This window comes from Mercenaria mercenaria, chromosome 10 (genome assembly GCF_021730395.1).
Source record: "Mercenaria mercenaria strain notata chromosome 10, MADL_Memer_1, whole genome shotgun sequence".
NCBI lineage: Eukaryota > Metazoa > Mollusca > Bivalvia > Venerida > Veneridae > Mercenaria > Mercenaria mercenaria.
In genome coordinates, this window is record NC_069370.1 from 32,461,488 (window position 1) to 32,483,401 (window position 21,914).

General features: G+C 35.0%; 1 protein-coding gene and 1 long non-coding RNA gene across 2 annotated transcripts; both read left to right on the forward strand.

The window, feature by feature from the left end:
• The first annotated feature begins 1,473 nt into the window (after positions 1–1,473).
• On the forward strand, positions 1,474–21,390 carry LOC123559497 (neogenin-like). Its single transcript, XM_053516855.1, has 10 exons — positions 1,474–2,293; positions 4,707–5,018; positions 5,400–5,738; positions 6,009–6,314; positions 6,997–7,290; positions 7,858–8,199; positions 8,998–9,303; positions 19,003–19,152; positions 20,443–20,476; positions 20,776–21,390. The coding sequence occupies exons 1-10, from the start codon at positions 2,248–2,250 to the stop codon at positions 20,945–20,947; spliced, it is 2,301 nt and encodes a 766-aa protein (XP_053372830.1). The 5' UTR covers positions 1,474–2,247; the 3' UTR covers positions 20,948–21,390.
• LOC128559856 (uncharacterized) lies at positions 9,727–12,126 on the forward strand. Its single transcript, XR_008372686.1, has 3 exons — positions 9,727–10,255; positions 11,151–11,184; positions 11,443–12,126. It is a non-coding gene; the product is annotated as an uncharacterized LOC128559856 (long non-coding RNA).
• Positions 21,391–21,914: the final 524 nt, after the last annotated feature.

Consider the following 21,914-nt stretch of genomic DNA (forward strand, 5'->3'; position numbering starts at 1 on the left):
ACACTTATTCACTGTGACAAACTGACTTACATTGCACAGGTTCCATAACTCTATTTTGCTTTTTTTACAAAATTATGCCCCTTTTTCGACTTAGAAATTTTTGGTTAAGGTTTTGTATGTAACCTGGTAACTCAATAACCACTTGTGGGAATGGATTGAAACTTCACACACTTATTCACTGTGATGAACTGATCTACATTGCACAGGTTCCATAGCTCTATTTTGCTTTTTTACAAAATTATGCCCCTTTTTCGACTTAGAAATTTTTGGTTAAGGTTTTGTATGTAAGCTGGTATCTCAGTACTTACTAATGGGAATGGATTGAAACTTCACATACTTGTTCACTGTCATGATCTGACATGCACTAAGCAAGTCCCATAACTCGACTCTCTTTTTTTCAAAATTATGCCCCTTTTTCGACTTAGCAGTTTTTGGTTAAATTTTTGTATGTAATCTGATATCTCAGTATCCACTAATTGGAATGGATTGAAACTTCACACACTTGTTCACTGTCATGATCTAACATGCACTGGGAAGGTCCCATAACTCTACTCGGCATTTTTACAAAATTATGCCCCTTTGACTTAGCAGTTTTTTGTTAAGTTTTTGTATGTAAGCTGGTATCTCAGTATCCACAAATTGGAAAGGATTGAAACTTCACACACTTGTTCACTGTCACGATATGACATGCAGTACAGAGGTTCAATACCTCTACTTTGCATTTTACAAAATTATGCCCCTTTTTCAACTTTTGTATTCATTCAATTGACAAGGCTGTTGAATAGTCGAGCGTTGCTGTCCTCCGACAGCTCTTGTTTTACATTTTATTACTACATTCGTTATTTGTAAGTTTCTACATGTACACTAAAAGCTCTTTTCGTTTAATCAAAATATGAAATCTAGTTTTGGTTTAGATTTAAATTGTTGATAAGGTTTTGATTTATTACACCTTTTAGAGTACAAATTAAGTTCAGTGAAAGTATGACATCTACATAATACGGTCTATAAATATATTACGACAGGGTAGAAAAAAGAAATATCTATTTATCATTTAAGTTTATTAGAATATGTAATTATATAATTACAAACTAAACAGCTAGGCCTGAATCCTCGTTACTGATTAATTCACAATATTCAGAACGGCTTGAGAATTCATTGAATCATGTTGATATTTTGCCAGTAAATTGTTAAATAAAAGCACTTATTACATAACCGGCGGATTTTCAGAACGCCTTAGATACTGCTGTTTTAATTTGTCATGTTGTCGTAAATATATTTATCGTTAGAAATTAAAAAAAGCAGCCACTCAGCGACAGTGAGCTTGTCTATCATTAGGCTGTAACTTTAAAACTTTACTACACTAAGAATGTGGGAAATATTTTTCTTTTGTTTCAGAAATTATAAGAAGCAGTATCTTTTTTCAAAATATCTTGTAATGATTGTGGAAAGATTTTTCTTTTAACATATCAGCATCTGGATATTAAAGTACAGGATTGATTTTCATGTACAAAATATTACCAATGATCTATAATTATAATAGTTTGTATTTTAGGATTGTACGTAGACACTCATATATTTAATTATAGGTTACACAGTGGTAAATAAATTTGCTATATGTTCTATATAAAATTAACAATCTTCTGAGAGCTATTAACACATAACCAGGGATTACTAGCCGCATGTTCTTAAATGACCTATAAATCACACAAAAACACCCCGCTAAGTAGGGGTCACGTATCTTCTAAGAGATTTTTTTGTCTGACAGGTCAACACTATGGAATACCTTCCAAACTGACAGCTAAAATAAGGGGTTGAACCCATATGTAAGAAGCTTTGTTTACATTTCTAAAAATGCAAAAACAATCTCCCTGAAAATGCTACCAAAATATCAAGTAGAGGTCCTCAATGAAATAAAAAGCAGTAACTGGCATAAAACATGGTTAAAAAAGATTTTTTTCTTTCGCCATTGTCCGATTCGCCTGATACCTATTTAGTACTATTGTACCTTATAATACTGGGTTGATGCTTACTTTTGTAGTTATTATATACAGATACCTTGTCGAGCTACATCCAAAAAAAAACAACAACATGTGGCTGCAAGTTTATTTGTAGTTAAAAATGGTAACTAAAACTTGCAAACAACTTGCAGTAAAAAAAACATTTACGTAGTAATTTATAAACAACGGTCAAGTATTTAACAATATCTTAAACACGGAAGTTATAATTCATTCAACACTGTATACGGAAATGTATAATAATATGCTGGATATCTTATGTATTATCCTATCTTTGGGTGAGTGTTTCTTTTTAACAGATAACAAATAAGAATGTAATATTTGTATTGCATAACTTTTATTGATTACCACCTGTTCGACAATCCGCTCAGAGTTCGGTAATATTTACATTGTAGGGATAATACACGTTTTATTGTGTATTAACGTCTGCAAAAGCCCGCGGGATTGTTTGTGACCGAGACCGAAGGTCGAGGTCACAAACATATCCCAAGGGCTTCTGCAGGCGTTAATACACAAAACAAACGTGTATTGTCGCTATTATTGCATAAAAAACATTACACGACGACTAAATGCATTGTTTTCATATGTAATGACTTGACGATTCCGGTACATTTTTTATTTACCATTCTTGTTGTTCTTGGAAACGGTAAACATGTTTTAAATATCCATAACCGGGGCACACTTAACAACAACACTACTAAAAGCGTGATTTGGAGGTTTTTGAGTATCTTATTTTTATTTTTAGTTATTACAAACGTTACATTACACATAATTTTGCATATAACTTAAAAATTTGATAAACAGGAACACAATTATTTTAAGAATAACAACTTTACATTCGAATTATTTTGAGTACGAACAAACAGAGTACGGATGAGTACGAAGCTAGTGACTAGCTTTCGAGGTTTATTATATGAATTCTGCGAACAATCAAGTAAAAACAAACCGACTGATACTAACAAAAGTCATTAATATAATACCTTAAAACTGGCAATAGCACAAGTTACACGCGATACTTATTTATTCACAGTTATTTACAATAACTGAACAGACGCTTTTAAAGGGAGTAAACTCTAAGAGAAGCTAGTGCGTACATTGATGGGGGCAGTACGTTTGGGGTTGGAAACTGATACAGCTAAACATACTATGAATTACATTGTGTCTATAATGCTACAAGAAGAGGTTATTATGGAAGAAACAAGATGCAGATGCCAAATATCAGTCTGCGCAGAAATACATACATATGTCCCTGGCAAAGCATTTCAAAAATAAAAATCATGTATAAACAGCACGTGAATTGCCTTGTTTGCACACGATTTTTCTCCCGTTAATACATGGGCGGATCCAGTGAAAAAAGTAGTTTTTATGCAAGAATGTCGAGTTACCCATATGTCTTCTGTCTAGTCATCATGGAGGACAGGCTGGTGATTAAGGATATATTTTTATTATTAGTGTCATATCTAAGCTTTTTACTTTGAGTGCAGCAAAAAAGTAGGGAATTCCATTGCACATTTTGTTCCCGGTGCAAAAAAATCATGCTTAGGATATGGCAGATGAATCCATTTTACTATTATTAGATTTCAATAACGCAAAGAAAACAGCAGGAAAATTAAGATTAGTTTGTGAAGAACTTAATCCTGAGACTATTTAGATTATATCGCACTTTCCAAATTCTTTTGGGAATAATCCGACACTTTCCTAAAATCTATGCAATATTAGTGTCATCCTTTTGCTGGCGGTGAAGACTGCAGGACCACATCTAACATGTTAAGGTCAAGATCCAGTTTAAATGCTGTCAAAATCACTTCCCTTTTTAACTAAGCAATTTTGGTGAAAGTTTCACATGTATGTTTGTTTCTCAGCAATGACTATACTAAAATTTTTGCAACTCCGCTATCATCAGATGACTTCGCAGGAAAGGTTACATTTTGTAAAACATATGCCTCTTGTTAACTTAAATCGGTGAACAGTTTGCATACACGTCGGATTCTCTGCAGCAACCTAACATAATTCTTTTAGTCTCGACACAAGTCTTTGGCTTCAATAAATGACATCAAAAGATAGGGGACATGGCACTTGCTATTGACTATACGATGAAAGCAGAATGCTTTAGAAATTCATGCATGACATGATTAAATGATACCACAAGGTATGTTTCGTATCTGACTTATAATTTGTCAAACTTATATTCCTATTAACTTAAAAAGTCTAGAATGTAAGCAGTTACTCAGTCACTTTTAGTCAGAATGCTTTAAATCCCTATTAAAATCTAATTGGCACGCTGTTCCAAGTTCCATAACTCTCACATTATACAACATACAACTCAAAACTACTCCTCGATTTCGACTTAAAATATTTTACTACAGAGAGTTTTATGTAAGCTGATATTTTAGTATGCTTTAACTTTCTACATAAGACTTCTGCAATACAAATATCCAAAAGAGTAACGTTCCTTATATATTAATTAAATTCTGCTCGTTGCTTGCTTAGACTTTTATGTGTAAGCTAGTATTATGAAGAAGGGTGTGAAATCGACTATGTCATCACAAGAGAGCACATTATGAACAAATCTAATTGAACAAATTATCATAAATTCACTTATATTATAGGCTTTCAAATTGTATATATTTAGATGTACTCTCCGAGTACAGTAATAAAACTGTAATAATACAGTAATACCTTAAATTACAGTGATACAGCTGTCAGTGTTTTGCTCAGCACAGCAGCTTGTGGTAACCGCTGGGGACAATGTTACCATTCCATGTACATCTACAGTGTCGTATCCTGTATGGGTCGGTCCAGAAATGCACAATGGTTTCGTGATGCAGTACAACAATCCTGGGCACAAAAACTTTGCCAATCCCAACCTTCCTGTACAGAAAAAAGCGCGACTAGAGTGGGGCAGTGATGACAAAAGCCTTGTTATAAAGAATGTAACGGTGACCGATGAAGGGTTGTATCAGTGTTCCGATAAGATAAACCTTTCTGTTAGAGATACGTCATGTGCATTAATTATGTTACTATCTTGGTAGAACAAAACAGTATATGTTTTATGAAAAGAAAGAAGTTATGTTATATTGTAACACATTTACACTTTTTATTTGAACTTTCGCTTTTCTGAGAATGTGTTTGAAATACGCATTGCATATTGTGGTTACTGTGTGTCTATCTTAGGTCAAGACAGTCATATCTGTACTAAAAGAGAGTGCATCGTAAACAGTTTTTTGTGTGTAGAAAACGCGATTACTCATTAGTTTCAAAAGTAATTTTCTTTCCATCTGACCAGAAATAATGTATGCCACATTTATTTCACATTAGATTTTCAGCATCTGATCAGAGGATGTTCCGTGACTTTATAATCAAGGTTTGGTTTTCTTTTTTAAGTGCCACCACGTACACCAATCATTTCAAACACCGAAGTTTCGACAGGCAATAGTTTGATAATCAGAGCTACCGAGTCTCAAGTTATAAATCTTATTTGTGTGTCAAGTGGCGGTTATCCGGAACCACTGGTGGAATGGTACAGGGGAAACATCGGAACAAAACCACTAACTTCTACTTCTACAGTCACTGCTGGAACCCGTTCCTTCAATGTTAGTGAGAAGTACACGTTTACACCACAGAGACAAGATGATGGTACCAGATATATCTGTCAAACTTCTTTCAAGACGGAACTAAAGCGTATAATATTATCTGATGTAAACGCCGAGCTTGTACTTAATTGTAAGTTTCGGTGACGTCATTTACTTTGTATTATTTTCCCATAAATTTTCTATCTGCGTTGTCAATGAAATTCTTATAAATATAGATGTAGTTTATTTGATTATAAAGTCTACTGATCCATTGCCTGACAGAAACAACAACAGTGCAAACACAATGATGATAGAATAATACAATTCAGTACACTTGCTTATTAAGTTATTAACACCTTGGTTTCATATTTGTGAACCTTTGGAAACACCTTTGATTTTTATTTTATATTTTTTGATTCAGTGAAACCGAACTTGCCTATAGCTTGGCAAACATCAGCTGTATCAGCGGGTAACATTGCCGTGGTCAAATGTAGTACAAATGGAAGTAGGCCTGCTGCAAATATGTCTTGGTCTTACCAGGGAGAAATACCCGCTGGTGAAGTAACAGCAACTCTTGATGCTACATCAAAGACATATGCAGTCGTCTCCTTATTCAAAAGACGTGTCACAGCCGAGGATAATGGACAGACTGTTCAGTGTATAGTTACTCATATATCATTGGTCAAACCACCACAGTTAACTGCGTCAGTAGTTCTGAATGTTCATTGTAAGTTAACAGTTGATAGTAAATCATGAAATTCATTATTAGAAAAAATCTCTCAGAAAACGAAAGTGTAGTTATTCATACTTAGATTTTAAATAGTTAAAATTTCTATAGTGTCTGATCTATTATAGTACTATTGACAAACCCATCATGCTCCTGGATTTGCCCATCGGTTTACACTAGTAGCAAATGAATAGTGATATAGTGATGCACAACCTTTGAGAGGTGTTGCACATTTCATTACCTCTCAAGAACAGACTAAATCAAACAGAGTCTGCTATTATTATTCTTGTTTGTATTCTTTGCTTTCAAAGGATCTTTTTACAGATTTTATTAACTATCAAAACAGCAATCTTTAAGTGCCGTGTGGCGGCTGTAAAAAGTCTCCCCGTACTTGGATTCAATGTTGTTATATTTTCTGGTCCTTTGGGATCATGAGTCCATTCAACATATGTGTAATAGAGTTCCGCTTGTAACTGAGTTCCGCTTAAGCCGGTGCTAAGGGGCGTGGGAGGTGTTGCACATTTCATTACCTCTCATGAACAGACTCAATCAAACCGAGTCTGATATTATCATTCTTGGATGCATTCTTTGCTTTCAAAGGATTTTTTTACAGATTTTATTATTAACAACACACAAACATAAATACTGCTTTTTATAGGAACTGTTAATTGTAACATTGCAGATCCGCCAGTTGTCACGGTAACAGCAACGAATACCACAGTCGAAGCAAAGCATGCTGTGTTAATATGTAATGCTACAGGGTCACCAAATACAGACTATAAATATGGTAAATGGGTGCACACGTGGCCAGGAATAAATACGGTTTTATCAGAGAAACCCGGTAGTGAGAGGCTAGTGTTGACAAATTTGACATACGAACATTCCGGTGTGTACACGTGTTCTGCAAGCAATGGAATCAAAGTGTTTGGAACTACCAAAGAATTTATAGAGGGGTCTGTTCAACTTTTGGTTAAATGTAAGCATTATGCCACTTCATTTTGTTAATATACTGGTATAAAGTTTATCTTACCGCTCTTCAAAGCGATAATAAAAATATAACAATCTGGAAGAAGATCTTTAAACGAACTTCTGTTACACAGATACATTGTTTTGTTTGGAATCCATGGTTCAAATATTTTAGTATAGGAGACTCCGGTTTTGAAGTTCGACTATGATGAATGTGCGGAAGAAATTCGTAAAGGCATTCTTTATCCAATCTGGAATGGTCAAACTTTAGCAGATGGTGAGATGGTGTTAAGATGATAACCTCTGTCGTTATAATTAGAAATTCGGGTCTAAATGATATATTGCCATGTCTTTTATGAACAATAAGCGGTTTCTGCTGACGTAAGCACCACCTAAGACTGTTTTGTCTTTTGATTCGAATTGTAGCGAACCACATAAAACGAGACAAGTTATACTAGTATTTCACTTTTCAGCAGGTCAGATAGATCGACTGAGAATTTTACTGTTCTTCACGATTTGCTAAACTTGTTTGCTTAGTGAATCCATTTCATACATTTTTGCTATTTGAATGTTTTAGCATTTCCTGTCATCACAAATCCGACAGTCAACTCTGTAAATGCATCTGCAGCAGTAAATGGAACAGCCAGAGTAACGGTTGACTACTTCTCCAACGTGGACGAGTCTGATGTAAAATGCTTCAAAGTTCTAAATGACAAAAGGCAGGATGAAAACATTTGTAATTTTGTTCAGGAAAAAGTGATTGTGCATTTGCCAGTTCTTGGGCATATCATCAAAACTGATGGAATACGAGCAACCATTTCATTAGGGATAAACTCGAAGAATGACTTTGGTTTTTATGACGTAGTTTTCTCTAACGAGATAGGCTCTGCATCACTAAGGTTACAGATTTTACCGATTGGTAAATATTCTTTTTCTTAAAAAAATTTCAATGATGTATGATAGAAATTCTATAGATTGGAGCTACTTATATTTAGAGTGGGTTAAGCGCGTATTTTTTTCAACGATAATTGTGTAACGGCGGGCGGTTGATATAGCCAGTCTACCGGATTCTGTATCAGTACTTATCTGTTCCAAAGTTCGCAAGTAACTTTCAACCAGAGTAGGAAGTTGAATAAATAAAACACATTTTCTTCTAGCAAATTGATAAGAACAATCGCCGTGCACGAGCCACGACCCGTAGACTGTTGTTTATATTTTCGGCTATATTTTAAGTATTATATATTTTAGCCGATGTCAGAAATCTTATAAGAGATGTAACTAGTCTATTGCACGTTGGAAACTGTTTGGTATATAACGACATAAGAAAGTTTTTTTTATTGTTGAGTTTAAACAAAAACGCCACACCGACAATATTGTGGTTAATATGTCGACTTTCTAGCTTTTTTGTGTTGGTAGAAGGCCCAGATGGCCATCCAGGCATTATTTCAGGCACTGAGTAAAACCACCGACCTTTCCAGATGTCCTCCACACAAGAAAAAAAAATCTATTCCCAAATCGAGGTTTCGAACCCACAGCGGTAAGAGGCAAGTAATTTGAAGTCATTTAACCACTCGGGCATAGAGGCCACTGCAATACACAAGGGATTTGAAGTACTACATAAACGGTATTAAAAAAACTTAAAACATTGGAACAAGATTAATTTCGCATCAATCTTGTTATTACCGTTGAAAACTATACACGTAATTTTGATTTGAAGAACCTCCAGCTGTGCCATATGATTTGGAGACTGAACACATTCAAAGTACATCTGTTCGCATTTCATGGAAGCAAAGGTTTGATAGTGAGTTTCCGCAGACTTTTGTGATCCAGATGAGTGCAGATAACATTATTTGGTTTAATGCGACCACGGTGTATGTTGATACTGGGGAACATGAGGGGAAATTCAGTACAGGACTAGAAAATCTTCAAGAGTCGACAATATATTTTATACGAATGTATGCTTATAACGAAGGAGGGAAGAGTAGTTTTAGCAAAAGCTTTAACTTTACAACACTCACTAAAGGTATTGCTTGTTTACTCTTTTATTTCATATGTTGTGATAGTAGGTGACATTTATGATCTGATATACAGTCTATAGGTAATCTTCTAATGTATATGTATGAGATTTCTTTAAATAATTCAGTGGGGTTAATTATAACAGAACCTTGATCTGCAATGTGGTATTCGGCTCGAGTGGATTTTGCCTGGCTTGGATCCCAAGAGGCACTTGCGCCGAGTTTGATCCAGCCTAGGAAAATAAACTCCAGCCGATTGCATAATTGCAGATCAAGATCCTCTTTTTATAATGTTCAAGTACCTACATCTAATGTAATATAAGTCAAAATTGAAGCTAATTTTAGATAAACAAGACTGATACTCGTTTAAAACAATGAACTTTTTGACATCGAGACGCCATCGTTACGTCTATTCTGATTTAATATTTAATCCATATCCAATGGGAGTCGGATACAAGGTCGGTGCAATTGGATCGTTTTAGATTTTCCAGCTTTGGCAACAAATTTCCATAGCTAAAGCAACTATTTTCTAAACATATGAGTATATATGAACGCAGCATTTTAGAAAACATACTCTTACGTTCCAAAGGTAGAGCAAAAGTTAATTAACCATGATACATATAAAATATGAAACCACTGCTTAGTCTTTGTCACATTTTTACTGATTTTCTTCTTCCATTTTGCACTCTCCTTTGAGACAATTTGATAATATCTGATATCAATTTTCATATGAAAGTTAAACAATGATACAATCATTTTGAAATGTAAATGAACTGTATTTTAAAAGTGATTGTTTTTTATTTTCGACAGACAAAGACACAACTACAAGCACAGACGACAATTCTACACTGATAGTTGGAGTAGTTTTAGGATTAGTTATAGTCGCTTTAGCATTATATGCTGTCTATGTTACAATCTTACTGAAACGGAAAAGTAAGCAAAAAGAAGGCACATTGAAAGGTAAAAATATTTTAGTATAAAATACCTTGTGCGTTAGAGAGTGATAACTGATATATAGCATTATTATCGTTATGAAAGTATGATCTCCAGAGGCGTAAATTATGCAGATGTTGTGCGTTTTATTCTGTCCATTTGTGAGTCGGTCACACTTGTGTGTGTTATACATGAGCAGTCGGTCAAATCGAATCTGCTATTATTTTGCTTGGTTGGTTGTTCTGTGCTTCCAAAGGATTTCATGTAGATTTCCCCTTACTTGGACTCCGTGTTGTTTTATTTTTAACTCGTTTGTAGTCTTTGTTTTGTTTTGTTTTATTCATTTTTATTTGTTTACGCTGCGCTGCGTAGTTACGGCCGTTTCCAGCCAAATTAATCAATCGTAGGCCCAGCGAGATTTGAATTTTAAGACCTGATATCAATTACAGGTTGATGCCTTGATATGTTCCTAATTGTAATAAATGTATTATGTATAAAAGGGAGCCTTAATTCAAGGTCCAGGTGTTATTTTAGAACATGTCTGAGTACTGGTGGAGATGTTTTGATTTAATTTTGTTTTTTGTAATGTTTCTGCTGTTATATTCCAATTAACTTTACTAAATTTTAAAATGTTAAATAAATAAAATAATGCAAAATGTATAAAGTTGTGTTTTAGTATTTATTGTTAATAGAATCATCTATAAAGAAACTCATTTGGAGACAGGGATTCCATTCATTTTTAATAACAGAATTCATCCTAAGCTGCAGATGGGTGCGTGAGGGGCGTTTCTTATTTCATTACTTCTCGTGATAGACTCAGTCAAACCAAGTCTGCTATTGTTTAGCTTTGTTGTCTAGCAATGTTATTATGTTGTAGTAAAATTGATGTTTGATAATCTAATAAAGTCACTTTTTTCTTCAGGGACAGATATCTCTGAGCAGTCGAACGCTAAAATGTAAGGATCTTATCTTAAAGTTATTGAAAGAATATTGTTTCAATAAACACTTTGCATAAAAGTAACAAACTTTAAATAATAGAAACGTGCAAATTAAACTAAATACGTTAAGATAATAGATCTAATTGAAAGCTAAAAACATAAAAGTGCTTCAGTGATATTTTTTAGTTTTATTTGTGAAATTTAATAAAGGTTATTGAACATTTTCATTAATATTTAACCATCAAACTGTGATTGCAATTCTTCGTTTCTTTTCAGGTACGTAAATATGGGTTTCCTGACAGAAGACAGAGGCAGCCAAAGTTCAAAGACGCAAGCAGACGGAAATAAAACAATGGCAGACAGTAAAGAGTTTGAGAATCAATACACCGATCTAGATAACCAACAAAGAGCTGTTGAATCGACTTATGATGCAATATCGTCCATATAGCACTGTTATAGCAATGTGACATTACAAAGTATTTGCAGCAAATTGCATATGTATTGTGATAAAAAAGTATGTTGCCAGCCCGCTTAGTTCAAGACAGAGAGAGAGAGAGAGAGAGAGAGGATCTACGGATCACGGGGTTATGAGTTTAATCCCCGGGCGAGGCGTTCGTTTTCCGTGATGATTTGATAAAAGACATGGTGTCTGAAATCCTCCAGCTTCCACGAAGTTGGTAGTTACTTTCTGAGAACAAGTCAGTATTGGTACAGAATCCAAGAGCACATATTACGTTAATTACCCACCGTAATATAACTGAAATACTTTTGAAAAACAGCGCTATATAAACCGCAAAATACAACAAAAACAATGTTTGCTATATTTACACGTGTAGAATAAGTTCAGAATTGACATTTCGTACCAACATTGTCATTTATTTTATTGTTTTTTATATGTATTACTCTGATGATGTGAACTAGTGAAAGTTAACAATAACATATACACTGTTTTAAAATGTACAGTTACATATTACTAGTACTTAACATCCAAGTAACATTTGATGTACCGTCTGAAATCCACAGTCAGTCGCTTTCGTCTCTTTCCATCGTCCATGGGTTATTTAGTTCCTTGGTTCACATTTTCCTTAGGTAGTTCACATATTCTCGTTTTAGCGTTCTCCAGTTTATGTTTGCAAACTAAATTGTCTCCCGAATGACCTTGCAAACAACGGACAGACAAGCCAAACAATAGAGGGGCATAAAAATGATACTGTTGAAGACGGTAACAAAACCTTTAAAACAGAAGGGGGCGTAAAATCATAGTTTGTTAACACGATACACCATGACACTTGCTTTCATTGATCTAAGAACTTACAACAAACTTATTTTGCTTGGTTGCGTTCTATGATTCCAAAGAAATTTTGTCAACTACCATAAAAGCAGTTGACGGCCGTGTTGGGTAGCCTGAGATTGTTGCACATTTCATGAACTCTCATGAACTGTTTCAGTCAAATCGGGTCTACTATTAGTTTGCTTGGTTGCGTTCTAAACTAAAGAATAAAAGTCAAGATCACTGTAATCAGATATTATTATGTTGGAGTAAGAATTCTGTCTCAGTAAATCCTTTTACTTGAGGCAACCTAGAAAAAATGGTATTGACAGTTTTATTTTGTGTTTGGCGATAGTTTGACGTTTCTTTTATCAAAATTAATGTTATCATGAATTCTCGGCAAACGTTTTGGACAGTGGCCATCACTTTGAAATTTGTGTCTACTTGAGCTTGAGGAAATACCATAAACTATACAAAAGTTAAAAAAAACATCAAAAAACGGCACGATAAAAGTTGTTTAAAAATTGCATAACTGTGAAACAAGGTTAACTTAAAGAATATGGGGAGGGAGGGGTGGGGGGGGGGGGGGGGCTACCAAGAGAATGTAATTTTTTTAAAGATTAATATTAGGGGTTTAATACCTTAAACTAACAATTTTAAGTACTATATTAACTCCTTAAGGAGTCACACCATGGCATCTAACGCTGAAACAGTTAAAATATAATTTGCTGTTAGACTTAGAAAAGATTTATCACCATTGCTAAGTATAAAGTTTGAAACACAAACTGGTGTTGTTCTGGCAAGGACTCAAAATTCTGATACAGCTGATATAAATGAAGACCTAATGTTGTTTAAGAAATAATGTATTCCAAACAGTGATTCGTCGTTGAATAAAATCATAGTTTGGAGTTAAGATGCAAAGGAATTATATCACGAGGGCGCAGCCCAAGTGATAAAATAATACGCATCTAAATGATTTTATTCACGCGCAAATCACTGTTTGAGATATATTATTTCGATTCTAACACGTTATCAAGGATTATCATGTACGCCCTTCTCGATATCCATCAATTATATGCCTGATTTCTGTCGATTTCTTTTCCAGCGCGCCGCTATGCCGTCTAACGCTATGACATAATAATTGTGACGTCAGAAAAATGTATTGTTGAATAGTAACACAGTTTTCAGCCTTCTTTGTTTAATAGGAAAACAAATCGAGTCGTGTTAGAATATATTTTGAACATCTAAACATCATATGTAACTCATCTTCGACTTCTCCAAGGTTGTATGCCTCACAGAGTCTATTAGCTAGAGGTGTTTTTATTGTACCTGCCTTTCTCAGTATAAAGTTTTGTGGGCGCTTATTCTAAATTTAGTATAACAAGATATAATTTTCCCATTAATTTTATTTAGATAGTTCTCAAATTCAAAAAATATTTTTAAATTTTGCATATGTGCTAAGTTTACCAGAATTATCTAAGTCATATTTTTTTATCTGGTTTACCCAATTCTGTCTGAAGTTCGAGACTATTTGCGACTTTATGATACGGACTAAGCTTTCAGATTTGTATAGATGAGATTTAATATTCAACTGGGTCAATATAAAAAGTATAATTGATTTCCAGCTAGTTTTATTGTTTTCGTGGGATGTACAGCTCTCTTTTTATGCATCATGAAGTAAAGAAGTGGAGTCTGTTGTTAAGAGTCTTTGGAAGTATTTAACTGACTGAACTACCACAGTGACAAATAAGGGATATCGTCCTGTCTCTCCTAAACTGCATCATTTGTTGCTTTTTTGTTTACACCCAGCATGTACTTTAAGGCTTTCAAATGTAATTTTTCGCCTGGTATTTTACAAAATGATTTTTCAAAGCTATAATCCTCGTTCTTAACAATTTTAGATTGTGTATTAACAGTTCCCCACACTTCCTAAGAATATAACAGAATAGGCTTAATGGTCAAATAGATGAATGAAACTCTTGGGTCTAACAGTGTAGTTATTGCAGTAGTTCAGTAGCTTAAAATATGCCATTGAAGCCCTCTTGTGTAAATATTGCTGGCAAAGACTGAACTTGCCATCAGATGTAAAAACAACACCTAAATATTTGTAACTATGGACCTGTTCCAACTGATGCGACCTGTAATGAAATTTAAATGCAGTTTTTTTACCTCCACAGAATACAATAACCTGAGTTTTCTTTAAGTTTAAAGAGAGGCAATTTTGTTCACAATAATCTGATAACTTGTTTATACAGTTCTGTAGACTGCTTTGAATGGCAGACAATAATACAAGATCATCTGCGTACAGTAGCAACCAAAGTTTACCTTTGTTTAACGTCACAGGGTCATCTTTATTGTTAAAAGTAGTTGGCAGGTCGTTAATGTAAATTTTAAAAAAGTAAAAAAAGTTTGGACAAAGGTTGTCACCATGTTTTACTCCGACATGAAGTTTTATGGACTCTGAGAGACAATTTTCAAAACACAGATCACCACAAAACAAAATGATAGCAGACGCAGTTTGAGTCAGGTCTTGAAAAGTAATGAAATGCACAAAACCCCTCATGCCCCATAGCATTGGCTTAACTGTAACTATGTCTTATAAATACTGAGTGGACTCTATTTATTTTTTAAATAAACATACAATCTATAAAAGTATTAGGAAATTTTATGCCCTAATCCCAACCTATTTTGGAAGAATGATGGTATATTTTGGTCATGATGGTTGGTCAGTTCTGTCATGTTGGTCCACTTTGGTTTCCGAATGGTTTGGCCTACAGTATTAAAACTTCATGGCATGATTGTCCGTTGGTCAGTAGATGACCTAATTATGTTTTGAATCAGTAGGTCAAAGGTCAAGGCTGCAATGCTTTGAGACTGAAAACTGTTTTTGCATGCTTGGGCCTACAATGGTCAAACGATTGTCTGTGGCAAGTAGATGACCTCTTACCTTTGGGTTCATTGTGTCAGAGGTCATGGTCGCAGTGAAATTTAACTGAATTCTAAACCGGAGAGTGGTTCGGCCTACAGTAATCAAACTGCATAGTGTGATTGCATGTGGTCACTTCATGACCTTTATTGATTTTGGGGCCTGTAGGTTGGCCACGTTCACCTCTAGATGTTTTCTGATCAATAGCTGGAGAACACCTGAGCCTACAGCGGTCCAACTTAATAAATAATATTGTGTGTGGTCACTCGATGGCACATAAAGTTTATAGGATAAGTAGATTAACGATCAAGGTCATAGTGTTATTGAGACTAAAACAGATTCTGACCAATATCTAGAGACTGTTTGGTATACACTATTCAAACTTCATGATTGCCTGCGCTCGGTAGACGAATTCTGCTGTTTTGGAGTCTAGTAGGGCAAAATGCATGGTCACAGTTACCTTGAGACTGAAAATGGTTTCTGATCAATAACGTCTTCAATGGCTAAACGTGATAGGTTTATTATCCTTTGATCAATAGATGACCCCTTTGTTTTTTATGGACGGTACATCAAAGATCAAGTCACAGTGGCCTTGACACTGTATTAATAACTGGAGAATACTTATGGATACAGATATCAAACTGCATGTGGTAATTGTGTGTAATCGCAGCATGATCCCTGCTGCTTTTGGGTTCAGTAGGTCAAAGGTCAGTCACAGAGACCGTTAGACTGAAAAAAAATTCTTATCAATAACTGGAGAATGATTGACCCCTATTGAATTTAAGGTCATTGGGTCAGTAGTCAATATTCAGGGGATGATTATCTGTGGTCAGGAGACGACTGCTATTGTTTTTGGTCTTTGTTTTTAGGTCAGTAGGTCAAAGGTCAAGGTCACAGTTCCCTATTGAGAATGTTTCGGCCTCCAGTGGCCAAATTTTATAGGATGATTGAGTTTGGTCACGGGATGACTCCTATTTCCCACAGGCCAGTAGTTCTGATGTCATGATACTGCAAATGGTTTCTGAATAGTAGTCAAACTTCATAGGATGATTATTAAATGACACGTTTTGTTTATGAAGTCAGTAGGTCAACGTTCAATGTCAGTGACATTAACACTGAACATGTTTCCTATTAATTTCTGGAGAATGCTTGTGCATACAATGGTCAAAATTCATAGGATTGTTATGCTTGAAATTAGTTTCTTATCAGTAATTATGCTTTGGCACACAGTGGTCAAATTTCAGGAGATGATTGCCTGTGGTATGTTGATGACACCCTGTCCGAGTGAGTAGATCAAAGGTCAATGTGACGGAGACCTTTAGACCTAAGATGGTTTCTGCATGATCAACAATTAGGTAAAATTTGCCGTCTTATCGGTAAAATTATCCCCCTTGAAATCACCTGACTGTGCGATATCGATTTGTATCTGGTTGATATTTTCCTATAGAAACAAAGAAGGAAAAAAAGTTTGAACAAATATTGTTTTAATTAAAATGAACACACAATATTTATTATCCTATTGAAGTGTTCGTCATTCTGTTCTCTTTACAAAGATATAAAAATTATTTATCTAAAATGAAGAATTAATGCTTCCCTTGGCGATTAAAAAACATCACTATCAGTCTCTGTTTACGGCATATATTTACTGAATAAAATAAGCGAACCCCTGTGATACGTATCTTATTCTTTCCCCTGTAGCCACTTTATTCATAATTTGAGAATATTTATTATCCTATTGAAGTATTCTACAGACAATAGTTGGAGAACACATAGGCATGTAGGGTCACTAGACTTCATGGCGTGATTTTCTATGGTCAGCGACAGGACAAAAAGGTCATATATCACCGAAGGGAAGTCAAGAACTTACTTAAAATATCATTCCAATAAAACGTATATAAACAGCAAAAATATCAAGTGCTATCCTTGTAATATCACAAGTAGTCTAAAGAAGATTTATTTCATGTTCAGATTTTATGATAAGTACACGTCCTATTTATAATAGTAGTGCTTGACATGGTATACATCAAGCTGATGTTCTTTACTTGGAATAAAATGGTGTAATTTTACAAGCATGGTAAACACAACATCAGTCTTCTATGGAGAAGTGGTTGTAGTCGTTATTTTGCTCCGTCGAAGATATTGATGGAATGAGAGGTTTAGATGAATTTTCACCCCCACCCCCATATCTACAACTATTGGGTTGTTACGGTTGATGGGACCACTAGATCCCTTCCCCACACCATCGGTAGGTATTCAGTTCAATTTTATGTTTAAGTGTTTGCGGATAAATTGCTAGTTAAATTGTTAGTACGTTGTGATTGTGGTTTGTTATTAGGTACGTTTTGTATTGCAGTTGAAGATTTTTCGTAAGTGAAGTTTATGATCTGATTTACAGTCTACATATAATATTCTAATGTATATGAGATTTCTTTAAATAATCCAGTGGGGTTAATTAAAACAGAACCTACAATGTGGTATTCGGCTCGAGTAGATTTTGCCTGGCTTGGATCTCACGAGGCACTTGCGCCGAGTGTGATCCAGCCAAGTGGAAGCTCTGATCAACAATAAAGCTCCTCAGCTAGCCAGGAGAATGCAGAGCCTGAGTATAACCTGCAAAGTAGCACTTCAGTGGATTCCATCCCATTGTGGACTTGCAGGCAATGAAGAGGCAGACAAACTGGCTAAGCTAGGAGCTCAGTCAGAACAACCAGCAGAACCTGTGAGGTACAAGGAGAAAGTCACCATCATCAAGGCACTAACGAGACCAAGGATGGAGGAAGATGCTTTTCATCTCCTTTATCGGTCTGAACAAGTGATGATGGTCAGGCTCCGCTCAGGGCACAACAAGCTCAATGCTCACATGTACAAGAAATACAGACTGATATCATCGCCAACTTGTCCATGTGGTGAAGAAGATCAGACTGCGGAGCATATACTTCAGAGATGTAAAAGGCACGACCAGGAGCGAGCTGCGACTTGGCCGATAGATACCTCAATCCACCAAAAACTGTATGGAGGCATTGAGGATCTTCGGCAAACCACAAGTTTCATCGAGGCTACTGGTCTGACAGTGTAGATGCGAACGACAAGAAGAAGAAGAAGCTCCAGCCGAATGCATAATTACCCTTTCATAATATACAAACACCATAGCTAGTGTTATATCAGCCAGAATTGAGTATAATTTTAGATAAATAAGACTGAAACTCATTTAAAACAATGAAAGTGTGTGGACGATGAGACGCCACCATTACGCCGTTGCTGATTTAATATCTTTTCCATTTCCGAGCGGAGTCGATTACAGGGTCTATGCACCTAGATCGTTTTAGATTTTCAAACCTTGGCAACAAATTTCTTCAACCATTTTCTAATTATGTGAGTATGTACGAACGCAGCATTTTAAGAAACATACACTTACATTCCAAAAGTAGAGCAAAAGTTAAGGTCCTTGTGTCGTTTTTGTCACATTTTTACTGCTTTTCTTCTTCCAGTTTTAATTTGCACACTTCTTTGAGATAATTTAATATCATCTCATATCAATCTTTCTGTGAAAGTCAAACAAGAATACACTCATTTTGACATGTAAATAAACTTTCATATAATTTGATAATATTTTAAATGTGATTGGTTTTAATTTCAACAGATAAAGACACAACTGCAAGCACAGACGACAATTCTACGCTAATAGTTGGAGTAGTTTTAGGATTGGTCATAGTCGCTTTAGCATTATATGCTGCTTATGTTACAATCTTACTGAAAAGGAAAAGTAAAGAAACAGAAGGCACATTGAAAGGTAAAAAATATTTTAGTGTAAAAGTTCCATATGCATCTGAGGGCAATAAGGGAAAACAATTGTTAAGAAATAGCTTTGGCGCGTCGACATCATTTCCGAATTTCATATATCTTAGTGTATTTCATATATTGTCAAATGAAGAAGCTTATTAAAGCGAAACATATTTTCACAAGACTGTGTTGGTTTGTGAATGTACATTATCATGTAAATTATGAAGAATTTGTGCACTTTATCGTGTCCATGTTCGAGTCAGCCATATATCTGCGTTTCGAATACCGAGTCTGCTATTAGCTTGGTTGGTTGTATAAGGCTCTTGTAGATTTAAATATCTATCGTAAAATTTACCCCGTACTCATTGTTGTTACATTGTCCGTTACTTTTTGACCAGGGAGTCCATATATTTTTTAATGATAGGATTCCACTTATGTTGGTGCTAGGGAGGGACGAAGGCGTGAGGGGTGTTGCACTTTTCATTACCTCTAAACATTATATCTTTAGTCAGGTTTCTTACAATGTTCATTCAATGCATACTTTGTATTGTACTTTTGTAATATTCTGCACCGAACTTCTGACATTTAAGGCTATTTTAAATTTCTCTTTTAGCTAAGTGCATTTCAACCTTTCTTTGAAGTAAAACCGCTCTGTCCGTGCGCCTTTTGACAACATATATCGTTGGATAATTTCTATGAAAACAACTTATGAATTCTATCGGCGTGTTTTAAGTATGTAGGCACTGAATGCCTTCCTTTGTCTATATTTCAGAAAAAGACGCCCATATGTGTCATCCTAAATAAAAATTGTTCAAAGCACTATTCTTATCTTATTTGGTTAATGTACCGTTTGATTTTTTTCCCTCTTTATTGTTTTAATCGAATAAGCACTGTATTAATTTGATATTTTAAATCTCAACTGACAAAAGAAAAGGCAACGTGTTGACGCCTCGTGACAGCGTACCCGTCCAGTAAGAAGCGCGTTTGTCAATTAATAGGAATTGAAATGCAATAACTGGATATGATTTCATCGAGGGAGATGTATTTTTTTTGGACTGTAAAAATAATGTATTTAATCTCTTGCAACAACATCCTTTCATAGCGTATCCCCCACCTTTGCTCACATGATATGAACGTTATGTTAAGGGTATAAGACATTAAATGTTAATTGATTTTAAGCCGCATTGAAGTAAAACTGATTGTATCAAAATCAAAAGAGAAGAATACGAAGAAAATCACAAGTTGATGTCAAGCAATGCTATAATGGTGTAAAAGATGTAATGTCAATTCTTTTCTTCAGGGACAGATATCTCTGAGCAGTCGGACGCTAAAATGTAAGGTTCTTATCTTTAAAAGTTATTTATACAGATTTGTTTTGATAAACATTTGCACAAACAGTAATAATATTGAAATATAAAAAAATCGTGTAAAATGAACAAAATGCAAAAAAAAAAAAAAACCACCAAAAAAAAAACACAACAAACAACAACGTTAAGATAATAGAACATACTAAGCTGAAAATACAAAGGTATCTCAATGATATTTTTAGTTTTACTTGTGAAATTTAAATATAGGTTTTTGAAACGTTTCTGAACTATTTAATCTGTGGTTTGAATTCTTCTTTTCTTTTCAGGTACGTAAATATTGGTTTGCTGACAGAAGACAGAGGCAGCCAAAGTTCAAAGACACAATCAGACGGAAATAAAACAATGGCTGACAGTAAAGAGTTTGAGAATCAATACACCGATCTAGATAACCAATTAAGAGATATAGGATCGGCTTATGATGCAATATCGTCCATATAGCACTGTTAAACAATTTGTCATTACAATGTATATGCAGCAAACTGCATATGTATTGTGATAAAAAGTATGTTGTCGGCCCGCTTAGTTCAAGAGAGAGAAGATCTACGGATCACTGGGTTGTGAGTTCGATCCCCGGGCGAGACGTTCGTTTTCCGTGATAATTTATAAAACATTGTGTACCAAATTCTCCAGCCTCCCCCTCCATTCATACGGAGAAGCTGAGAACTAGTTAGTAGCGGTACATAATCCAGGAACACTGATTAGATTAAATGCCCACCGTTACATAACTGAAATACTTTTGCGCAATTTCTATCTAAACCGAAAAACAACAGCAAAAACAATGTTTGTTATGATAGCACGTGTAGAATAAGTTCAGAATTGACATTTCATATAAACATATATTGTCATTTATTTTATTTGCTTTTTTTGTATGTATTACTCTGATGATGTGAACAAATGAAACATAAAAAAAATATATTTCAAAATGTACAGTTACCTACTACTTAACATTCAAGTTACATTTGATGCACCGTTGGAGATCCACGGCCAGTTATTTTCGTCTTTCTCCATCGTCCTTTGGTTATTTAGTCCCTTGGTTCACATGTTTCTTAATTAGTTCACATTTTCTCGTTTTAGCGTTCTCCAGTTTATACTTGCAAACTAAATTGTCTTCCGAATGACCCTGCGATAAAACGTCAGACAAGCCAAAAAAGAGTGGCATAATAAATGATACTGTTGAAGAAGGCAACAAAACCTTTAAAACTGAAGGGAGCGTAAAATCATAGTATGTTAACACCATACACCATAGCACTTGCTTTCGTTGATCTAGGAATTTCAAACAAACTTATTTTGCTTGGTTGCGTTCTATGATTCCAAAGGAATTTTATCAACTACCACAAGCAGTCTACGGCCGTAAAAAGTCTCCTCGTGCTAGGACATAGTGTTGTTGTCTGGTGCCTTTGGATTG